This window comes from Chelonoidis abingdonii, chromosome 2 (assembly GCF_003597395.2).
Source record: "Chelonoidis abingdonii isolate Lonesome George chromosome 2, CheloAbing_2.0, whole genome shotgun sequence".
NCBI lineage: Eukaryota > Metazoa > Chordata > Testudines > Testudinidae > Chelonoidis > Chelonoidis abingdonii.
The window spans coordinates 81,876,127-81,892,574 of NC_133770.1; the positions used below are offsets into that span (position 1 = coordinate 81,876,127).

General features: G+C 43.9%; 1 protein-coding gene and 1 pseudogene across 3 annotated transcripts in view; both read left to right on the forward strand.

The window, feature by feature from the left end:
* NOD1 (nucleotide binding oligomerization domain containing 1) overlaps nt 1–16,448 on the forward strand; it is a 46,094-nt gene that overhangs the window by 3,915 nt on the left and 25,731 nt on the right. For 2 of the 3 annotated variants that reach the window (XM_032784108.2, XM_032784107.2), the window contains exon 2: nt 9,914–10,251. In XM_032784108.2, coding sequence (XP_032639999.1) covers nt 10,036–10,251 — 216 coding nt within the window. In that variant the 5' untranslated portion in view covers nt 9,914–10,035. Of the gene's footprint in view, nt 1–9,913; nt 10,252–16,448 lie in introns of those variants that run through there. The other variant, XM_075062488.1, reaches the window with a different exon arrangement.
* Nucleotides 10,537–10,656, forward strand: LOC116827025 (U4 spliceosomal RNA; annotated as a pseudogene).

A 16,448-nucleotide genomic window follows, 5' to 3' on the forward strand; every position in this document is an offset into this window, starting at 1 on the left:
GAAAGCTTATGCTCCAATACGTCTGTTAGTCTATAAGGTACATTTGTTTTTGTTACATAACTACACTCAAAAACAAAACAATGTAAAACTTTAGAGCTACAAGTCCATTCCGTCCTACTTCTTGTTCAGCCAATCACTAAGACAAAGAAGTTTGTTTACATTTACAGGAGATAATGCTCCCTGCTTCTTATTTACAATGTCACCAAAAAGTGAGAACGGACGTTTGTATGGCACTGGTGTAGCTTGCATTGCAAGGTATTTACATGCCAGATATACTAAACATTTGTATGCCCCTTCGTGCTTCGACTACCATTCCAGAGGACACGGTCTGTGCTGATGGCACTCATTTTAAAAATAAAAAATGCATTAATTAAATTTTTGACTGAACTCCTTGGAAGAGAATTGTATGTCAGCTGCTCCATGGTTTTACCCGCATTCTGTCATATATTTTGTGTTATGGCAGTCTCGGATGATGCCACAGCATATGTTGTTCAATGTAACAACACTTTAATTGCAGATTTGACAAAACATAAAGACGGTACCAATATGAGATTTCTTAAGATAGCTACAGGCTAGCACTCGACTCAAGGTTTAAGAATCTGAAGTGCCTTCCAAAATCTTAGAGGGATGAGGTGTGGAACATGCTGTCAGAAATCTTAAAAGAGCAACACTCTGTGACTTTCTGTACCTCGTGGGAACACCCTACACACCCCATGTTCATCGTTATAATATGATTGTGTGGTCTCTAATGCAAAGTTTGTCATGTTGGGTGTCTTTGGAAGGCTCATGATGTACTGAGCATTGTTGCTATGGCAATGTTATTGGTTGTAATTTCATGTATATAGTTATGAGGCTGAAAATGTGTCCTCATGGCTTAAAGCAAGCCCAGGCAAAAACTCCAGAAGCAGAGGGGCAGTTCACACCTCATCAGGGCATGTATGGGACAAACCCAGCCCAGCATCACAGGAACAAAGGACACTGCCCTAGGCAACAACAAAGGATCTGTTGGATTCTCCAGTGAGTCACCCTCTTCCTTTGATCAGTTTGGGACTGCGACGAGGTAATGTTCACCTGACTCTGAAATGGGGGCAAAGCCAAGATGGAAGAATGGGCATGATAAAAGGGAGAGATGTTTGCCATGCTCTTCCTCTCTTCCATCTCCAGCTACAAACACTACCAGCACCAAGCGACTGAAGCGCTGATCAAAGGGTAGAGCCTGGCTGAAGGGCAACCAGCCACTCTGTGGTGAGACGCATCTAAGTTTGTAAGGGAATTGAAAGAGTTAAGATCAGCTTAGAATGCGTTTTGCTTTTATTTCATTTGACCAAATCTGACTTGTGTTTTGACTTATAATCACTTAAAATCTGTCTTTGTGGTTAATAAATCTATTTATTTATTCTACCTGAAGCAGTGCGTTTGGTTTGAAGTGTGCCAGAGACTCCCCTTGGGTTACCAAGCCTGATACATATCAATTTCTTTGTTAAATTGACGAACTGATATAAGCATGTAGCGTCCAGCGGGCATAACTGGACACTGCAAGACGGAGGTGCCTAGGGTTGTGTATGGGACCTGAGATATTGGCTAGTGTCATTCGGTTGCATAATCCAAGGAACAGCTTACATGCCAGAGGCTGTGCGTGAACAGTCCAGGTGTGGGGGTTCTCACAGCAGAGCAGGGTAAGGCTGGCTCCCAGAGTCAAAGATTGTAGAGGCCTAGCAGATCACCAGTCCAGATAACACCAGAGGGGAATGTCACACACTCCAATTCGAAATCTACAGAAAACCATCAAAAAAGAAAATTAACCTTCTGTTGATGACATCTGGCTCAGATGATGAAAATGAACGTGCGTCAGCACTGCTTTGGATTGTTATCAAGCAGAAACAGTCATCAACATGCAAGCATGTCCTCTGGAATGGTGGTCGAAGCATGAAGAGGCATATAAATGCTTAGCATATGCTTAGCACATAAATACCTTGCAATGCTGGCCACAACAGTGCCATGTGAACACCTGTTCTCACTTTTAGGTGACATTGTAAATAAGAAATGGGCAACATTATCTCCCAGAAATGTGAACAAACTTGTTTGTTTTAGCGATTGACTGAACAAGAAGTAGGACAGAGTGGACTTGTAGGCTCTAAAGTTTTATATTTTGTTTTTGAGCACATTTATGTAAAAAAAATTTCTACATTTGTAAGTTGCACTTTCAGAATAAAGAGATTGTACTGCAGCACTTGTATGAGGTGAATTGAAAAATACTATTTATTTTGTTTATCCTTTTTACAGTGCAAGTATTTGTAATAAAAATAATATAAAGTGAGAGCTGTCAAGAGTACAGTATGTTTAAAAACATTAGGAAAGATCATATACTATGAATTTGCCATGTGCAATTTTTAAAAATTTACACCTCATTTCTAAATTTATCTTTAAGCATGTGCTCATCCCATGACCTCAGTGAGACTTTAAGTTAAGCACATGTTTATAAAGTAATGTCCTAATTAGGCATGCTTTCCTGAATTGAGGTCTTAGATACTGTCTTGAAGGGTGCTATGGAAAAGCCTAAGATAAATAAGTCTCTGACTCCTAGCAACTAGTTCAGCTAGTGATGTGTCATAGTTGTTGTTGTTTTCAGAGTCAGTAGGAATGGTTTGTTTTGGACAATCAGAACAGAACTAATACGGGTTGGATTTTTCATTTGGTTTAATTCTTTGAAGAGAAACTATTAGTTTTAAATTAGTTTTTCCTTTACTTTAAAAACAAGTACCAAGGGAAGATCTTCAGACTGATTTTGCTTCCCCATCTTGTATACTCTCTGCCTGTGATTAGGCAGTTTAATCAGAAACCAAACTTAATGGATTAAATATTTTTCATGCTGTTATTGCAGGCCTTCACCCCTTTCCCTGTTGCATGTAAGTTAAGAGGCTTCAATAAGATCCTTTGGCAATAAGTATTTACACTATCAATGAACCACAATATTCTTCACTACCAGATTAGGTGAGCTTCTTGCATCACCAGGCGAGGGAATGGCAGGCGTGAGCAGTGGTTGTGATGGGATTTGAGCAAAAAGAGGATGTGAACAGTAGAAAGCAGAGCCAGTTTTTTTTGGCTGCACAAAGATGACCATTTTAAAGAGCTATTGTAATCAGCAGACTGACTACATCAAAATGGCATCATCTTACTCATCCTTGTGTGACTCCAGCTCAGTGATTGTACAGCACCTTGGTGGAAGTGCTAAGTATATTGTATCTACTTACTATGGCAAGTCTTCACCTATGTCCCCCTTTCACTTCTCTCTCGCCCCAGTCCCCTCCCATCTTCCATTATCCCCAGCAATTCATGCTTCTTTCCCTCTGTTTCCAGCATTGCTATTGTTTCCCCTGTCCTACAGATCCTTTCCACCTTCCTATTGTTCTAATTCCCTTCTCTCCTTTGCTTTTAAACTCCTTGGATGAGCAGTCTTCTCCGTTGATTGCTCCTCCTCCAGTTCTTTGAGCTCATGCATTCTGGCCTTCGCCCTGTTCAATCCACTGAAACTGCTGTCCTCAAACTAACAGCCTGTGCAGTTGGTTACTCCATCTTCCCCTCTTCCACAGTCTTCAAAGCTGTTCCATGGTTATGAGACTAAGCATGCGTAAGGCTCCTTCAGCCTTTCTTCGTAAGCTTTCCTGCTCTCATTCCTTTCACTGACAGAGTTCTCCAAGGCTCAGTCTTTGGCTTTCTCACTTTGGGTAATCTTTGAGACCACTTGATTCAACTCATATCTACACCCAAGGCTCTCAAATCTCTCTCTCCATCTCCATCTTTTTGGTAACCTGTGCAGTCCCACATCTCTCTCTGTCTCTGGTTATTTTCTTTCAGATGTTTCTATCCCACCTCAAGCTCTGTATGTCTGAAATCAAACATACACTATTTTTTACACATAACCTTGCCCCTCTGTCAGTTCGTTACCCAGGTTTGTGGCTTTGAGGTACTGTAAGCGAGTGGAAAGTTTACATCCAATAACAGTTTTAAAATCCACCCTTTCTCCTCCATCCTTGAAAATTCTACCTCCTTTCTGGGTGTTTAGGCCACTCAGATCTATGTATATATGTATCTCTGTTTTAGCTAGCCCATGCTGATATGTTCTGTCTACTTCTCAGAGAAACGCACATTAGCTGTACTTGCAGGCTGGTGTGGTAGGGTTGCTATAGGAGGAGTTCCACTTGCATATCAACTGAGTGATGTCTTATGATGGATGGATCCTAAAATAGCCACTACTAGTCATAAAACAATCCTGAGGTTCAAAGGTCACGTGAGGATTGTTTGTATTCATTAACCCCATCACAAATGCTACATCAGTTAAATAAAACATTTCTTGACTCCAAAATTTTTTAAAAGCTATTTAATATACTAAAATACCTGCCATTGCCTTGTACCCCCAAACTTTTCCAGCAGAATTCTACACGCTGGATAATTGCATTGAGTCTGGAGCCAGCAACTGGAGTGGCTGAGATGGATGCACCTCTGAGCTTAGCAAGTGGATTCTTTCAGCACCTATTTCTAATTTGCAAAAAGATTCACACATCACCTTTAAAAGTAGTGTGTGCATGTAAAATTGATTAATAATAAAACGAATATTGCAAGCTTGTAATGACAAACACACAATACTTCATAACAATACAAGACAAAGTAAGACACATCTCAGAAGACGTAATGGTAGATCAACTGTGTCAGGGCTGGTCTACACTACGGGGTAAAATCGATTTTAGATACGCAATTTCAGCTACGTGAATAACATAGCTGAAGTCGAATATCTAAAATCGATTTACTCACCCGTCCTCACCGCGCGGGATCGATGTCCGCGGCTCGCCATGTCGATTCCGGAACTCCGTTGGGGTTGGTGGAGTTCCGGAATCGATATAAGCGCGCTCAGGGATCGATATATCCCGTCGTGATTAGACGTGATATATCGATCCCCGAGCAATCGATTTTAACGCGCCGATACGGCGTGTAGTCTAGTCGTGGCCTCAGATACTGTTCCTGCTACAGAAATGGCCTATGGACATGCAGACAAGTGTATCGGTATGATGATGTCACCATACTAGTCCTGGGGTTTAAGCGATGAGTGAATAAAGAAGATTAGGTTAGCAAGAATTGTACTACCTAGTTTCTAGTTGCAGGCTCTTCTGAACAGTGACTGTATGTGTATAACAACTGCCACAATGGGTTTCCAATCCTGATTGGGGCCTTTGGGGCATTATCACATCTTGAGGGTTCTGTTTTAGTAACATTATATGGTCTGTTTTAGTAAGATTATGTAGCTGCTTTAGTTTATGAATAGGACTGGAAGGTTCATTACACACTAATACAATGCTCTGCAAGACCCATTAGCTTTTCCAAGAAGCAATCAGTTAAGGTGTTTTTCTAAACCTTGTCCTGATGTGACATTTGACTAATTTAATGTGGTAGCTGAAGACACTCGTTTTTACTGTTTAATTAGACTGATACCTGCTTTCCAGAAAACCCAGCACCTACATTCTTTCAGGGTTAGTCTCACCACTGGACACATCAGGACTAATTAGTGTTGCCAGTTCTCACAATTTTTTCATCAGTCAGGGAAACTCAGCCTCCCCCACCTCCTGTGAATAATTGGATAGCTCTTCTCAGTCCCCTTCCTCTCCTCTTCCTCCTTGCAGCACCCAGATTGGAAAAGGGGAGAAGGGGAACCGGCTGCAGGCACCCCAGGCCTGAGAGAGGGGTTGAAGAACCCCAGCAGTTGCAGGAGGAGCAGAGGTGGGGTTGGGGGGCCAGAACTGATGTAGGAGCTCAGGGCCGCTGTGGGCACAGGATTAATTTGGGGATTGAGGGCAGAATTTGTTGCTGAGCAGGGGAATGAGGAGATGTGGAGGTGAGAGAGCCGCAGTGGGGTCCAAAATCACATTACTCAAATAACTTGGGAGAGTGGGCAGCACTAGTTGTAGCGCACGTGCTGGGGTGGGTAGGCGATGTTCAAAGCACCCAGCATACCCTCTTTTTAAAATGCCTCATGATTCTGGGGACAATCTCATGATGTTTTGGGGTCTGTTTTTTTTTTTAACCTTTAGGGTTGTCAGTACTGCTCCTGATTCCTTCAGCAACAAGTTACATCCAATTGTCAGATTCACAGAATGTTTATATTGCTAACTAGACCTGGAAGGAGTCATAATTCATATTCCATAATTAATATCATTCAGCATCAGACTCACCTAAATCTTTGTGAGAAGAATTTGCACATAATCATCCAAGTAATGAAGCTATCGATTTGAAATTTGTGCAGGCACTGGCTAATCCATTGCCCCATTTGTCGTTAGCTGGAGACACAATATGATCACTAACACAGATGAGAAAATTGTGTGCTAAGAAAAGGCCTGTTAAAGAATGCAAATCTTGGTCTCATTGCTATAGCCAATGTGGCTTCTGGGACAATCAGAACTGTACATCATAGCGTGCATTAAATCAGCCAGCCTCCTTGTATTAATGTTATATGTCCTTGTTGTCTTACAGTGATGAGGGTCAGAGGCCCTTTTCATCTGGATAAGCTAGTGACATTTCCTCAATCAATATGTATGGCTGTGAAGCTTAAACATAGCTCTGGGGAACAGGAATGAACTGCTCTTCTTTAAACAAGGGTTGTCACTATGTAATTGCATTTTTTGGATATCAAATACCAGCTATTGTATCCGTCACAGAACTGATAAAACTGGATTGTAATTAATTACTGTTACTTGTACTTAAATAGCAATATAATAAAATATATGTAATTACTATTTTGGTGCAAGCACTGAACCTACATTTAATTTACTAGCTGAGAACCAGACTTCTTACAAGATCACAATCAGATCCATTCTAAATACCTTTGGAGAATTTGCAAATTGAACTTGAATTGCATTCTTAAAGCATGCCCTACAATTCCAAGGTGGAAAATGTTGGGTGAAACCTTGATGCGGCACTTCCAGTGAGATTTTTGTGAACACTTTTAGATTTCTAATTGTAGTAATAGTAGAAAAAATCTCCCTCGCTTCTCTGCAAGAAATCCAGTGTAGCTGCTTCAAAGTGTATATAATTCCCCAAGAGAATTACAATGCAGAAAAGCTTTCCACACCTTTCTCACCCTCTTTCCCTTTCCAGATATAAATAAGGCCTTATCCACACTGGAGATTTCATCCATAGTGACCAGACACCAGTGCAGACTCTCAGCCCTTTACGTATCCACACTAGAAGCTGCAAGATGCACCAATACAGCTTACCGTTGCTTGAAACTGGGATAAGCTGTGATTCACACTAGTGCAGTTTGTAGTGATTTTGCCTATCTACACTAAGAGCCAGATTCACAACTGGTGTAAATTTGCATAGGTCCACTGTCCCCCAATGTGCACCTCACCAATTTACGCCACCTGAGAATGGGACGGTACTGCTTTTGCACAAGTACAGCTGCAGTAGTGATTGGTCATCAATGGCTAAAACGGGGGCTAATCGCTAGCCTAGACAAGTTCTAAATGTTGCACATTCCTTTAACTGAATGTAATGACAACCAAACAGTCTGGCTAATGTTTTCCGCCACAAGGAACTGATCTGTGTCTATTAGATAAATCCATCTTCATTACACCATTCATGTTACTCATGCAGCTGGGCTGGCTGGTTCCTGACTCACTTGGCTTCCTGGAAACCATGTTGCCGTTTCTCTGTGTCAGAAGAATCTAATTGTGTAAGAATATGAACCTTGATGACTAAGCCATTTTTCAAACACCACTTCATTCTAAAACTTTTGCAAGCTTTCTTTAAAGAGACACTGTCATCATAAAATATGGTCAGTAAGAACATCTGTAACTCTTTTAAGGTATTATACCTGCCCCTGAATCCCTAGATCATTTTTGTTGTAATACTGTATTATTATTATTTTATTTTATTTGTATTGCTGTAGTGCCTCAGAGCCCCAGGCACGAACCAAAGACCCCCTTGTGCTAGACTGTACAACACAGATCAAAAAGACAATCCTTGCTCTAAAGCAGAGGTCTCAAACTCAAATGACCACGAGGACCACGTGAGGACTAGTACATTGGCCTGAGGGCCGCATTTCTGACATCTCCCCCGGCTGCCCTTGGCCCCGCCCCCACTCCACCCCTTGCCTGCCCCCATTCCAACCCCTTCCCCGAAATACAGAAAGGAGAAAAGCTGTTGTTTTGGTTTTTTTAAAGGAAAAGGAAAGGACTCAGGAGAGGAGAGATGCTGCATAATTTCTGCATATGCCCACTTCCATACAGAATATGGTCTATGTTAGGAGATGGACATATACATGTATGGGTTTTCTCTCATCTGCCAGTTGGTGTCATGTGGAACTGGACTGGTAGATGGGGAAGGGATAGAGAGGTATGAGGAAAAGGTGGGAGGGGATGAGAAAGGGATGAGAATTAAAATCAGATCAGCTTCCTCCAGAACTGGTTTGATTTTGGCAGCTTTCTTGGTATGGATGTATTATTAGGATGGCCGACCAATGAATTACAAAGCATGTGTACCTAGAAATGCTGCTTCACAGCCAGCGATCACGTGGTAGCCAAATGCTTCATTGAAGTGATAAGATCGGCAGTAACAGACATAAACTGGAATATGCAGCCAGACCATCTTAAAAACCTAGCTAGAGAGAGGTCTGGGTGGTGCTCGATCTATACAAAGAGGCTATGTCAAGGGCGCCAGAAGAGGGGGGGCTATGCCCTCCGATTTTTTACCAGCCATAAGAGTGAACAATGGCAGAGAAGGAGCGGAGATGAGTGAGCAGGGAGTGAGATCTTGGGGGGAAGAGGCGGCACGGGAACAGGGCCTGGGGGGAAGAGGTGGCGTGGGAGCAGGGCCCTGGGTTTGAGCTCTGGTGGGCCCCCTCCCTTTTAGGAAATTTCCGCTGCTCCTGGGCTATATCCCTTTGGGATTTGCTGTGATGATGTGCTCAATTAGAGGTCCTCAGTTTTTATTGATCCTTATAGGTGGGATCTTGTCTGTATTCTGTGATTCCACAGCTACTTCATTCACCCCTTATCACAGCATTGTAATCCAGGATCTAAGCTACCGCTTATGAGTTTTGGGGAAAAAACAAACAAAACGTGTTGTTAGCCTGTATGGTTGCAGAGGTAACTTTGAAAAGTGGACCAAGTCTAAACCAGTGCAGTGATATTTCCCTGAGTCTGAGCACAGTGTGAAACAATAGTTCTAAGAGGCATGACCTGCCTCTGGCATCTCAATTGGGTGTTAATTCTGAAACCTGCAGGAGATCATTTAATTGTCAACATTATTATTTCATTGCTGATTGCTTTTGCAGAAACATGCAACAATGTGATCTTACCACCCCAAGCTGCCTCCTAAATCTACCCAGATGCCAACTCCCCCGATTTTTAATGTATCTGAAGCTGTTACAGGTTCACAAGGCCTTGTCTGTAGGCAAAATTTTAAACAGATTCTTAACTTTTTGTAGTAAACGAGAACTGACCTGCTCTGTAAGAATTACTACTTTATGATGCAATGTCACTTTGTTTCCTTTCTTTCCTGCCCAGAGACTTTTGGACAGATGCCCTATCTTATCCACTGAAGCATAAAAAGATATCAGATATTCTATCATGCACCAAAGGACAGCAAATAAAGCAGACAGAAATGCAGCACAAGGCAGAATACACTACACTCTTTATTATAGAGTGCCGTGTATGCCTCTGTTAGCCTTGACCATTAGGTAACCCTTTGCCAAGAGCAATGTGAGTTCAGGTGCTAGGGTAGGAAACCAGTGTTCTTGGAAGATGAGATTAGCAACTGTATTCTTGAAAGACTGGAAATGTTTTTTGTTTGATTGGTATTTGAGGAGTAAGTCTCTACAGTTGAATGTTCTTTTAATAGATATACTGTATTGTTATCTGCACAGGTCCAATAGTGTGAAGAACAATCTTTGTTTCACTTGAATTAAACTCCATGCCGATTCCGTGCTGCAAATCTCCAGTCGCTCAAAGATGATGTTAGAAGGAGCAGCCTCTTGCTATCTTAACAATGGAAGGTCAGTCTTGTGCTAACACAGAGATTATCCAGCAAGAACCCTTCGGATCAAGTCCTCCACCCTTCCTTAACTTGCTGAAAATACATCGAGAACTTTTAGTCAGCAAAATCCGAAACACTCAGTGTTTGATTGACAACTTGATTAAGAATGAATACTTCTCTACTGAAGATGCAGAGATTGCTGCACAGTTTCCTACTCAAGCCGACAAGGTACAGTAACTCCTCGCTTAACATTGTAGTTGTGTTCCTGAAAAATGCGAATTTGAGCAAAACGATGTTAAGCAAATCCAATTTCCCCATAAGAATTAATGTAAATGAGGGGGTTAGGTTCCAGGGAAACTTTTTTCACCAGACAAAAGACTATATTTTTTATAGTATATATACACATACACACACACACACACAGTATAAGTTTTAAACAAACAATTTAATACTGGTACACAGTGATGACGATTGTGAAGCTTGGTTGAGGTGGAGGAGTCAGAGGGTGGGATAAGCTTTGCACATTGGCAGTATCATAACCAATGAAGTTAATCTGAGGTGTGATTATTGCTAGTTGAAAACTTTCCCTTACTGCTAAATGATGAACTAGCAGTTGGCTGAGCCCTCAAGGGTTAATTCTCTCACTTTACAAGGCAGCAGTAATGAGGGAGGTATGCGCATTTAAGTACACTGCCTTATTAATTAGATCAGCTTGCCGAGACTGCAGATACTGCAAGCTCCCTGTGTCCTGAGCCCTGGTGTGTCCCCCCTGCTCTATGGAAGATGGGGTAAGCGGAGTGCAGGAGCAGGGGGGAGGGGGACACTCTGACATTAGCCTTCCTCTTCTTTCCTTCCCCCTCCCGCACAGCAAGCAGGAGTCTTGGGGAGCAGCTCCAAGGCAGAGGGCAAGAGCAGCACATGGCAGTGGGGGTGGGACAGTTGCAATGCTAGCCTGCTGGGCAGCTGCAGCACAGGGAACTTAGGGGAGTGGGGAGCTGATAGGGGGGCTGCCAGTCCACCCTGGTTACAAGCCCCCACCAGCTAGCTGCAACAGGCTGCCCTTCTTGCAAGCAGTGGACAAAGTAGGCGGCTGCCAAGTGACATTAGAAGGGAGCATTACACAACTTTAAACGAGCATATTCCCTAATTGATCAGCAATATAACAATGAAATGCCGTTAACTGGGATGACTAAGTGAGGAATTACTGTATATTCTTATTTCACTAGCCAGCTTTAACTTTTGATTAGCCATGTAAAACCCTACAAGTTGAAGTGTATCTGGTAACTTTAGCTCAACTATCTTTTAGGCTTCTATTGTGTTTGATAATCTGTCCAGTTCCTACTGGTTTGAGTTCCCATCTCAGGTATCACTGCCACTAGCTGGCACTCTAGAGGGTAGGCTCAGCACAGAGGCTATTGAATGGGTAGGGTGACTGAACAATTCTCTCACACCTAGAGGTAACCCTACCAATGAGGAGGGTCATTGCTGAGGCAATCTAAGGAAGTTTACACAGTCGCTACCTTTGCTCTGTGGATAACCAGAGAACACCAGTCAGCAAGGCTGCCAGTCCAGCACCTTTGACAAGCACTGGATTGACATGGAAAATAAATGAATGTATCAAGACCATTATACAGGGTTGAAAATCACTGCTGTATTTGGGCAGTGAACAGCCGGAGTGTGGGGTTGGAGTAGACAGACTACCTTATTACCAACAAACTGAGGATTTGATTGTCAAACTACAGAAGCAAACCCTATGGGATGGGACTTTCAGTAGGCACTCAGTGTTGGTCCAGCTCTGATTTTGTTCATTTTACCATCAGAACCCAGTATTCATTTAGGGTTTGAACAAACTCCCGTTGAAGTCAGTGGTAGCCTTTCTACTAATTTTAGTGGGAGGTGGATTCTCTCCCCGCTTCTGGCCATGGTGCTCTGCCCGCAGCCTTCGAAGCAGCTGCAGCTCCAGGGCTGGCAGACTGCAGCCGTGCCGCTCGGCCCCACCCCACAGAGCAGTCTGTGGCAACGCTGCCAGAGCACACTGCAGCTGTGCCGCCCAGCCGAGCCCTCTGGAACATGCTGCGGCCGCGCCACCCAGTCTGGCCTACTGGAGCAAGCTGCAGCCGTGCTGCCCAGCCTGCCGGAGCAGCTCCAGTCAGGTCAGAGACATCCTCCCCTGGCTCTCTCCAGATAAGATGGGAAGGAATGGGAAGTGGAGAGTGTGGGGGTCCTGGGCTGGGGTGGGGCCATGTGGGGGGTGTCATAAGCTTTCCCAAATCTGGACCTTAGCGTCCAGAAATCTAGGTGCCTGCATGAACCCCTCTAAGCTTAATTACCAGCTCAGATTTGATCTCACTGCCACCAGCCAAAAATTCCAGGGTTTTGGCTCCCTCTGGTCTCCCCAAACCCTTCCCTGGGGAACCCCAAGACTCAGAAGCTCTGAGTCTTACTACAAAGGGAAATAACCCACTTCCCTTCCCCCTCTCTCTCCGACCCAGACTTTCCTCTCTGGGCTAACCTGAGAGTTACTGATGCAATCTCTTTACATCACAATACCAAGAAGCATGTCTCCTCTATTCCACAAAGAGACAGACCCCAAATACAAGGAAAAATGATTCTCTCTCTCTTCCCCCTCCCACCAATTCCCTGGTGCTGCAGAGCTTCTTTACCCTCCGTAGATCTAACACAAAGAGAATTCCCCTCCCCTTCGTTCTTCCTTAGCCTACCCAGAGAGAAAAACTCAAACAAGTCTTAAAAAGAAAGCTTTATATAAAAAAGAAAGAAAAAAACACATGAACATATGATCTCTGCATTAAGTTGACAATACACAGGGCTTTTACTTAAAAGAAAAATATGAATAAACAGCCTTATTCAAAAAGAGATACAATTTAAACATTCCAGCAACTACACACATGTAAATACAATAAAAACAATAACAGCCTATTGTTTTTTCTACCTTTGTACTCTCAACTTTGAAACTGAAGATCAGAAGCTTGAAGATAGAAAGAAAGAAAAATCCTCTCTCATAGCTGAGAGCCAGACAAAGTCACAGACCCCCCAGAATTCCCTCCCCTGAGCTTTGAAAAATCCGGTTTGCTGATTGGTCCTCTGGTCAGGTGTTTGGTTCCCTTTGTTAACCCTTTACAGGTGAAAAAGAAACATTAACCCTTAGCTATCTATTTATGACATGCCCCCCAAATCACAGACAGTGGAAAACTTCACTGGCGGTGATTTCTTTCTAGAACTTAAGACTAAACAGATTAATAAAACACATGCACCTTTACATATACTACTAAGTATGTAAACTACAAAACTTCTACGTCTTAAGGACAAGTTTTAACCAGGGTAATCCGGGAAACTCTCACGGGAGAGTGCATCAGCTACTTTGTTAGAAGCTCCTGAAATGTGTTGAATTTCAAAATCAAATCTGAGCTGGTAATTAAGCTTAGAGGGGTTCATGCAGGCACGCAGATTTCTGGATGCTAAGGTCCAGATTTGGGAAAGCTTATGACAGGGGGTGGTCACAGGAGTTACCACCCCAGCTTCTCCCCTGCAAAAAAATTTCCCCACCAGTTGCTGTCCCAGCCCGTCAGGGTAAGCAGCTGGCGTGCCGGGACACTTTGTTTACTTAGGTTTACCTCTGTGTCTGAGGATGCTCGAGATAAACAGACCATCTTGGCCCACCAGTGGCTTATCCTGATGGCCTGGGAGCCAAAGTTTGCTGACCTCTGAATTATAGGGTCAGCTTATGAACGAGTTATAAAAACTTTTCCATTTTTACTTATCCATCTTGAGGGAGTTGCTTTATAAACAAACCAGCTTATGATCGAGTATATACGGTAAATCTCTGTAAATCTGTTTGTTTGCAGTTACAAGAAAAGCTCTAAGAACATCAATTTACAAAAAAATCTGTGATGTGAGCACATTTTTAATTGCATACCTATACTGTTTAGAGCATTGTTACCATGCAAAATACTTAAGAGGGAAACAGAGTTTATTTCACTGTGACATAGGAGGGTTCATAAGTTGGTCCTAGTTTAAAGGGGGGAAAGTGTTCATTTTAAAATTGTAGTCACTTTTTCTACACATACTCTTCTCTTTAAAGAGCTAAGAACATTCTGTATCTTCCTTCATGAAATTGGGAAAAACCTTGATATCCTGACACATTTTGATTTTAGATTTCTGTCTCCAGGAGCCAATATTAGCAAAAATTGCTTGGGTTTCCAATTCTTCCACAAGAGAAAATGTTCCAGGCTTTTTTTCCTATTACAGTGATTTAATACAATACCTGACTCTGACTTCTCTTATGAACCAGTTACGGAGCCTTAGAGGCTTCAGATTTGTGTCACAGCTAGAGGAGAGTGAACGACAAAAGAGACAGAGTCCTGGGCTTCATCAATGTGCAGATTTCCCTAGGATAACTCCTCTTGTTGGTTAATGGACATTGTACCTGTGGTGCTTACTTTGTGTAGCTAGCCAAAGCTGGGAGTTGAACAGTGGTGCATTGTATGATCATCTTGGGTTCTTTTTTTGTTCAGTAGTATAATATAGTAATAAAACAGTCAGTCATATACAGAGGGGAGTTTTCAGCTGAGGCAACGTGTACTTCACAGGACCAGTGGGAAGTTCAGTTTTTGGGCCAGATTGCCTGATCTCCCACAGAGAATCCTGCAGAAGGGACCAGAAGTGACTGGAAATGCAGGGATGGAAAAACCCACTTGAGGCAGCTTGGAGGGAAGGATTCAGTGAGGATCCTCTCAGGGCCAGCTCCAAGTTTTTTGCCACCCCAAGCAAAAAAATTTTCCCGTGCCCCCTGGCCCTGCCCCACCTCCGCCTCTTCCCCACTCCATTCCAACTCCTTCTTCAAATCCCCGGCCCTGCCTCCTCCCCCAGGCACGCTGCATTTCCCCTCGCTCCTAGGCTTGACTGGGAGGGAGGGCGGAGAAGCGGAGTGGCGGCGCGCTCAGGGGAGGGGCTGGAGGTGAGCTAGGGGGGAGAGCAGTTCCTCTGCCCCCCCCAGGATTACTTCCTGCGGCCATCCTCGCGCCCCCCACCGCTGCAGCTCACCTCCGCTCCGCCTGCTTCCCTGAGCACGTCGCTGCCGCGCCGCTTCTCCCCCCTCCCTCCCAGGCTTGCCGCAAAACAGCTGATTCGCACGGGAAGCCTGGGAGGGAGGGAGAGAAGCGGAGCGGTGGTGCGCTCAGGGGAGCAGGTGGCAGTGGAGTGGATGCGAGCTGTGGGGGAAGGGTTCCTCTGCCCCTCCTGGGTTACTTACTGCGGCCCTCCCCATACCCCCTATAGCTCACCTCCATCAAGACCGGCTCCTGGCTTTTTGCGTCCCAAGCAAAAAAAAAAAGGAGCCGGAGTGTCGCCCCTTGGAAAGTGCCGCCCCAAGCACATGCTTGGAGTGCTGGTTCCAGAGCCGGCCCTGGATCCTCTCCTGGAGTCCCCCCCAACTCCACCCACTCCATATTGTTTGTCAGGGGAGCAGGGTTTGACCCCGGAGAATGAGCTGCAGGCCTATGCCTAGACCCTGTGGTTTTTATAGGCTTCTACAAGAGGCCCGGCCTGTTTGTATGGAGGCCCCATTACCTCTCTGTGCCCCCAGCAATTCCTGACAGGGCAGTTCCATTGACCTGAACTATCAGGAACTCCTTCCCCCATGGCTTCCTCTTACGCCGCACCTCCCCAGGATTTCCCTTGAAGGAGAATCCCCACTATCGAGGGGTCTCTGTGGAAGAGGCTAATGCAGCCCCTGAGATTGTTTCCTGATGCGACCACCCACATTTTTACCAGGGCTCCATTCTTTGTTCCTTTTTTTTAAAATTGAAACGATTTGTAGCTGTAAGCTTTGTTCACATGAAATATCTCCTATTTGTAGTTTTCTTATTGAATATCTGAGGTGGAAGGAAAAAACAGATTGTCTGAGGAATGTTTGCTGGCTACAGGTAGGTTTTATCGATGTTCTGTCATAAGAGAGTTGCCCCACTTTTGCAGATCCTGAACTAGAAAGTGCAGATTTCAGACTAGAGGATTTGGGTGAAGGTCTTTAATATCTAAAAATCCCCTTTTTGTTGTGCTCTGATGTATTCTATTCTGCATTGTGGGTTCTCTAGCTCATGAGAGGCCAGAGAAAAGTTGCCTCAGAGATTAAAGAATTTGGAAGTCCTTTGCCTACTGTAGAAATTGAGCTTGTGACTAGCAGGAATGGAATCTAGTCCATAGAGAAGTATCCTTAGAGCAAAGGCTGTACTCTCTAGAAACACTTGCACTAAGGTTGTCACATGCTGGTTGCCCTCTAGATCCACCCACCAAACCTAACCCCTTCCATCTATTAGCTGGAGTCAAACTTTTTTGCTAGTGGGTGTGGACATTAACTCTCCTATGGCTGCTGAATGAGAGGGGCATACAGCATTGTATGCACATGCACG